Here is a 7414-nt window from a genome sequence, read left to right on the forward strand (position 1 = left end):
CACAATGGCTGCATGGGTGGCAACATCTATTCCTTAAGGGGGATATTTCAAAATACTGCTGCCATGTCTGTTGTGAGTAGAAAAACAGATAGAAACAAATAAATTGTCAATAAAGAAAACAAAACCATATTTATGAGCACAGTGGACATTCAGACTACCAAACCCTTTGGTGTCAGCTCCTGTTAAGTATGTCCTTGATGAAGAAATTGTGACATTCTTTCTTCTTTTAAAAATTGAGCCATCGTGATTATTTAAAAAAAAATGGTGTCATTCCCCTCTTATGACACAATGCTGACCAAGAACTAGCACCAGATTTTTTTTGAGTAAATGTTGGCTATTTGGTGTCACCAAGCGCCATTCGCGCATACACACATGGACACACAGACTCACACAGACTCACACACAAAGACACAGACATCCACACATACAAACATTCGCACAAATGGCTGTGAAAATGGCTGTTACGAAGATGAGACTATAAAAAACTGAAAACAAACTTTAAATATTAACATAAATAAAAAATGGACAAACCAAATCACTGGGATTTACTTAAAAAACAAAAACATTTACAAATAAATACTTAGGGTCTTCCTATTGAAAGATGGCTGTAAAACGGATACTGAGAGATACATGTGTTGTTTTTAGCAACTGATGGCTACGTGCTGGTTTATGAACCTGTATGACTGTGCAAGGATACATTCTCGAAACCATAGTTGCTAGCTACGTTAGTTACTTTGTTGTTTGCCATGGAATTTCCCATTGGCAACTACCCAAGTTGCTAATTGGCTAACAACAACGCTTTCGAGAAACGCTCCCCAACATTGGAAGCAGAACAGCATGATACAAAAATGTAAAAGCTTCAGAAAGTAGTGACAGTGGTAGTGAATGATACAAATGCCCGTCTCTTTTGTGGGCAGATATAATCGAAGCAACTTGTGGAAGAAATTTAAAACAAAAAAGAAAATACAATGGAGGCCCCTGGGTCTTTTTTTTGTTTGTCATGCACCATGTGATCTAAGCTGGACTCCTCTTCAGCATCCTTCCTATATGCAAGTTATAAATAAATATTTACATTTGTAAAGTGAAAATCAAGGAAGAGAAAACAAAAGTTTTTTTTTTATGTGCCAGTCTTCATCTCCCATTCCTGTGGAAGAGAACAGAAGAAAGAAAATGGGTTAGGGAAGCATAACAGAATAGTATGGGTATTGGTGTGTGGCAGTGATGAACAGGGAGGTATACAAAGAAGCTGGTTCAGTAGTAAACCAGGTAACCTTGTGGTAGAGGTAAATCATCTATTAGCAGAGCCTGGAGTCCTCATTTTCTAAACTACATGATGCCTGCAGGTATATCTATTAGCAGGTTTACCACTTCCTGTAGGATAACTAAGCCTGGTTTATCACTTAACCATGTTCTTAGTACATCCACCAGGTATGTACTACACGTGTGTGTGTGTGTGTGTGTGTGTGTGTGTGTGTGTGTGTGTGTGTGTGTGTGTGTGTGTGTGTGTGTGTGTGTGTGTGTGTGTGTGTGTGTGTGTGTGTGTGTGTGTGTGTGTGTACATTGCTGTGTGTGTGTGTGTGTGTGTGTGTGTGTGTGTGTGTGTGTGTGTGTGTGTGTGTGTGTGTGTGTGTGTGTGTGTGTGTGTGTGTGTACATTATCGTGCGCGCGCGCGCGCGCGTGTGTGTGTGTATACATTATCGTGTGTTTGTGTGTGTGTGTGTGTGTGTGTGTGTGTGTGTGTGTGTGTGTGTGTGTGTGTGTGTGTGTGTGTGTGTGTGTGTGTGTGTGTGTGTGTGTGAGTGTGTCCCCACCTTGGCCTTCCTGAGCACGTGTCCGCGTACGGGGGGTGTCTTGTGTGCCACCGTGCGGCGCAGCAGTGAGGCACTGTTGACAGGCAGGGAACAGGTCTCTGTGTCACTGGTGTCACAGCTCGACAGGGGAGAGTTCTCCGTCGTACGCCGCATGAACACAGGAGACTAAAATACACACACAGAGAAAGACACACGCAGCAGAAAACCTTGTTAACAGCGCTGTTTACTTTACAATGCATTTGACTTTTACTAATTCTGGACCTCGTTTCTTGAAAGCATTGCTAACCAGCTAGTAACTTAGTAGGGTTTAGGTGCCTTGCTCAAGGACACTTCAGCCATGGAGGGAGGTGAAGAGAGAGGTAATGGTGGGATTTGAACCTTCAACCCTCTGAAATTAACCATTAGGCCACGGTTGCCCAGTGTCACGTCCCCAATCAGGCCTTCTTCAGGTGCCTACACTCTACGTGTGAGCATGCCTGTGTATGTACAGGTACATGTGTATGTGCATGTGTATTTGCCAGTGCATGTACAGTGTAGATCTGTGGGCTGAAGGATGATAGTGGCCTTGGTTTCGATGGTAAGCCTAGTATAACTCCCTCCGGTACAGTATGTGTACTGCATGTGTGTACTGTACAAGTGCCTATCTAGAGGGCTGCTGACAGCTTTGGCTGGGCCCAGGACAAAATCATCTGAAAGGGCCCCTCACCCAATATGTTCAATGTAACGAAGACCCAATTATGGGCCCCCCATCTCCCTGGGCCCGGGACGACTGACCCCTTTGTCCCCCCTTGTCGGCTTCCCTGCCTATCTACTTGCAGTATGTCATGTGTGTATGTGTTTGCCAGTGTATGTAGTGTAGTAGGCAGTGTATGTATGCAGTGTCTGGCCGTCCACCCATACCTGTGGGCTGGAGGAGGAGGTGGCCTTGGGCTCGATGGTGAGTCCCAGCGTGACTCCTCCGCTCAGGGCCTTCTTCAGGCTCTCCTTCACCTCCGTCAGCTCCAGCTCCAGCTCCACGCGCTCCTCCTCCTTCTTGCGACACTCGTCTTCCACGCGCTTCAAGCGGTCCGACAGGCTCGTCGCAGCACGCTTGCCTGCAGGGTAGGAGCACAAGGAGCGGGGTCAGAGTCAGAGGAGTGGAGGTGTGTGTGTGTGTGTGTGTGTGTGTGTGTGTGTGTGTGTGTGTGTGTGTGTGTGTGTGTGTGTGTGTGTGTGTGTGTGTGTGTGTGTGTGTGTGTGTGTGTGTGCGTGTATGCACTGCAAGTACTGTATATTGCAAGTGGGCATGTGAGTATGCGTGTATGTGTGCACAAAGTTGGACCTCTTTCAATGTTTAGCTTCTTGTTAACTGTTTAGCTCAAAATTAAGCCATTAGACAAAATTACTCTTAATTCAAGATTCAAGATTCAAGATTCAAGATTAGTTTATTACGTCTTATTATAGGTTTGAAGCCTATAAAGAGTAAAAATTGTTGTGTTTTTGTGTCCTCAAAAAGATTAAAAAATAAAAATAAAGGATTAAAAAAAAAATAATAAAAAAAATAAAAATAAAAATAAAAAAATAAAAACAAAAAAAAAGAGAGGGGGGGGAGTGGAAAAAAGTGCAAAGAAAGTGCCTTGTTGTCTTCAGCATGAATTCAGTAATCTTACTGCTTGGTGGAAGAAGCTACTTTGGAGTCTGGTAGTATGAGATTTCAGGCTTCTGTACCGTTTCCAAGATGGTAACATAGTAAACAGTTCATGGTTGGGGTGACTAGGATCAGCCAAGATTTTTTTAGCCTTCCTGATGCTCCTTCCCTCAAATAGCTCCAGTATGGAGGGTAAGTCACAGCCGCATATGTTCTGAGCTGTACGCACAACCCTCTGAAGAGCTCTCCTGTTGGCTTGAGAGCAGTTCCCATACCAAGCAATAATGGTCCCCGTCAGAATGCTCTCAATGGTGCCTCTGTAAAACGACCTCAGGATCTTGGGTCTCATCCCAAATTTTCTCAATCGTCTGAGGTGGTACAGACGTTGCTGGCTTTTTTTTACAATGCGCTGTGTGTGACTGTCCCAGGTGAGGTCTTCTGAGATGGTAACGCCAAGGAATTTATAATTTAATTATTGGTTGTATTACTAAATACACAACAGATGTACACGAAAAAGAGTCATCTCAGTAGGCACCTCAATAAGCAGCCTTCCAGTTCAAAAAGAAGCTAGCACTGCTGGTCAGAGAGCTACAAGCCAATTTCAAACTGATCTCAGATCAGCTGGTAATATACTGTACAGTAAGCAGAGTTGGGAATGCATGTGGACCGCACTGCATACATGTACAGCTGTTCTCAGGTCAGTGAGGATGTGCGTCTCGTCACAGGTATTTAGTTACCAGTTCAAAATAGTAACAAAAGAGCACATTTTTAAGCAACTTCTTTTTGATCTTAAGATAACCTGAACGAATGAGAATTTTCACTGACATACGTACTATACGAGCAAGCCTCGATGGCGGTGCACATGTTTATTAGTAACCCTTTAGTGCAAATGGATGTGGACATTTACACTGCATTCCATACAGCACTGTCCTCAGGTCAGTGAAGATGAAGCTACTCATGGTTAGCTAGTGTACTGACGTTACCAGTGTTGGCCTCGATAGTGGTGAGTAGGTTTGTTAGCAACCCTGAGATGCGAATGTGTATGGACACAACGTGTACACTCCATTCCATACAGTAGTGTTCTCGGGTCAGTGAAGATGGAGGTCAGCATTAGGGCTGTAACGATACACTCAACTCACGATTCGGTTTGTATCACGATTCATGACCTACGGTTCGATACACCACCACGATTTCACATTTGCCAATTTTATAAAATGTATGAATAAAACCTATGATAGTTTATAGGTAGAATAGGTTACAAGAGGATACTAATAACTTTTAAAAGTTTCTATATAATAATGACAATGCTTGGAAGCACTATTACTTCATATCATGTGGTTGTTTTCTGGGCTGATGGGTATCAAATTGTTAAAAGCGCGTATCAAGATACTGCCTCCTTGTATCGCGATACAGTATCGTGACTCTGTGTATCACGATTTCTCGGTTCAATACAATATCGTTACAGTCCTAGTCAGCATGGATAGTTATTTTAGTGGAGTTACCGGTGTTGGCCTCGATGGCGGTGCGCAGGTCCCGGCGGTCCTTCTTGAGCTGCGTGAGGCGGTTGCGGATCTCCTGCTTCCTCTTGGTCAGCTCCTCCTCTTTAGCCTGCAGGCGCTTGGCGTCCGCCTCCACGCGGTTCTTCCCATACTTGTACTGGTCCACACCTAAACAGTAATTACATTAATACATTCATTATATTATAATAATAATTAGTGGTATGGCTCAGTCGCTCCAGTCTTTTTTATGACTCTCAAAGTCTCCAAGCGGTTCTTAACGCATTGGTACTGGTCCCCACCTTACCAGGAAACCAATGTCAATCAGTCACTAAAGGGTCTTTTCCACTGCTGTTTTTCTGGTAGGCCTACAGCTCGACATGGCGTGACTTGGCCGCCACTTTTTGCTTTACAATTTGGCTGTGTCATGCCCAATCGAAAAGTAAAAAATAGTTGTAGGCCTACCAGAAAACCAGCAGTGGAAAAGAGCCTTAACAGTCTATTTTAGACAGTAAGAAATGCAGTGTTATTTCAACACTTTTGCTGTGTTCAGGCTGACCAGAATGGTGTCAGTGCCTGGTCCTGCACCAGTTATGTTCCGCACTGTGCTGACCTGTGAACCACCCATGTTCATACCAGGCTCTGAACTTTTCCGTATAAGACATGAACCTGCTGACGCCCACGTTGTCGTTATGGTTTGCAGAGAAAAAAACAAGTACTTTTTGGTTGGCATGGCAAACCAACTTTCCAGTTCCCAAATGGTCAGACTTGAAAGATTGGCACACACACACACACACGCACGCACGCACGCACACACACACACACACACATACATTTGTGTACTGTAGGCTATATATCCTAATGTCCATTCATTTTAATGATGCCAAAATGTCCATGAATAAACAACAGAAACAACCTTAAAGACTAATCGATTCCATCTTTATTCAATCTGTTTCGGTGCAGACATGCATTTTCATACAGTCATTCTAGCCACTAGCTTTAACAGTTCACGAAGAGAGAGTGGTATGTGAATATTTACAAAGTTGACCATCCTTTAACTGCTTACAGATATACTCATTCCGCAAAAATGGGAACTGCAACGACTCTAGACTTGCTTAGCTGACACTCAGCAAGGCCATCATCAGCTGTGGGTAGAGCTTTTGACTGAATCTGCAGTCTTCACTTTTCCTGTCAGGAACGGAATTTGGCGTAAAAGAACCCAGGCAATTTATCATTATGGAAATCAGTGTTTTTTCGCGTGGTAGCTGACACTGCTGTCGCAAATGACAGTGGTTGGTGAGGCCTGTGCATAAATGGCTAGTCGGCGGAATCCTTGAGACCTGACGCCTAATTAACGTCAAGCAGAGCATCCCACTCCTCCACCCGAATACCATACCCAGAGAAGGAGAGAAAGAGAGAGAGAGAGAGAGAGAGAGAGAGAGAGAGAGAGAGAGAGAGAGAGAGATAAAGAAAAGGAGAGAGACAGAGAGAGAGAGAGTGAAAGGACAACAATGAGACAGAAGGCATGAGAATAAGCAGACAGAGAAAGTCAGAAAGAGAGAGAGAGAGAGAGAGAGAGAGAGAGATACAAACAGACAATAAGAGAGAAAGAGAGTGAGAGACAAGATAGACAGATAGATAGACAGTCAGAAAAACAGCAGGAGAAATAGATAGACAGGCAGACAGAGCGAAAGAGACCAGAGGGTTACTGGGTTTAAACTGGCGGCCCTCAGCCTCCCATCCACACATTCTCCGCTGTCACTCTGCAAACTGTAATTTTCACATTCCGACATTCTCATTCCCCTCTACGTCTCTCTCTCTCTCTCTCCCTATCCCTCTCTCTCTCTCTCTCTCTCTCTCTCCCTATCCCTCTCTCTCTCCCTCCATCCTGCAAGCGAGGCCTCTCTCCTCTTTTCCTCGAAACCAATTTGGTTGGTGGGCTGGCCCCGGGCGGCCAGGGGGAACTGGACCCAGACCCGTCGTCTGCGTTCCACTGTGGTGGATGGAGGTGGAGATGCTGACGGCTATGGTGGTGGTGGTGGTGGTGGTGGTAGCTACGGTACGCAGTGGTGGTGGTGCCGAGCTAATGCCGTGCTGGGAATGGAGATTTATTCAGGGGATGATGCCGGCACGAGGGAATGCAGCTGAGAGAAGCTCTTTCCCTCTGTCTGTCTGTCTGTCTCTCTTTCTCTCTCCCATGTCTGGCCTGCTTTTTGGGAGCATCTAAGCGAGCCTGCCCACGTGAGTGCAATTGTGTGCGTACGGTACAGTGCAAGTGTACTAGAGTTAAGAATGCACTGCAAGTACAGTGTGGTGACACATGAACTGCAAAGACAACTACGGCTAAAAATGTGTGAAAAGTGCAAATAAACACCACAGCATGTACTACATGTGCACTACACTACATACCTACATGGATACTGTTACATGATATTGTTACTACGGCTTTTGACACGTGCCTGTGAGCACACGTACACACA

General features: G+C 44.7%; 1 protein-coding gene across 2 annotated transcripts in view; it reads right to left on the reverse strand.

The window, feature by feature from the left end:
* Positions 1 to 403: 403 nt before the first annotated feature.
* afap1 (actin filament associated protein 1) overlaps positions 404 to 7414 on the reverse strand; it is a 154936-nt gene continuing 147925 nt past the window's right edge. For both annotated transcript variants that reach the window (XM_063187069.1, XM_063187070.1), the window contains 4 exons: positions 4941 to 5105; positions 2712 to 2905; positions 1812 to 1976; positions 404 to 1144 (listed from right to left, as the gene is read on the reverse strand). In XM_063187069.1, coding sequence (XP_063043139.1) covers positions 1118 to 1144; positions 1812 to 1976; positions 2712 to 2905; positions 4941 to 5105 — 551 coding nt within the window. In that variant the 3' untranslated portion in view covers positions 404 to 1117. The remainder of the gene's footprint in view (positions 1145 to 1811; positions 1977 to 2711; positions 2906 to 4940; positions 5106 to 7414) is intronic.

Source organism: Engraulis encrasicolus, chromosome 21 (genome assembly GCF_034702125.1).
Source record: "Engraulis encrasicolus isolate BLACKSEA-1 chromosome 21, IST_EnEncr_1.0, whole genome shotgun sequence".
Classification (NCBI taxonomy): domain Eukaryota; kingdom Metazoa; phylum Chordata; class Actinopteri; order Clupeiformes; family Engraulidae; genus Engraulis; species Engraulis encrasicolus.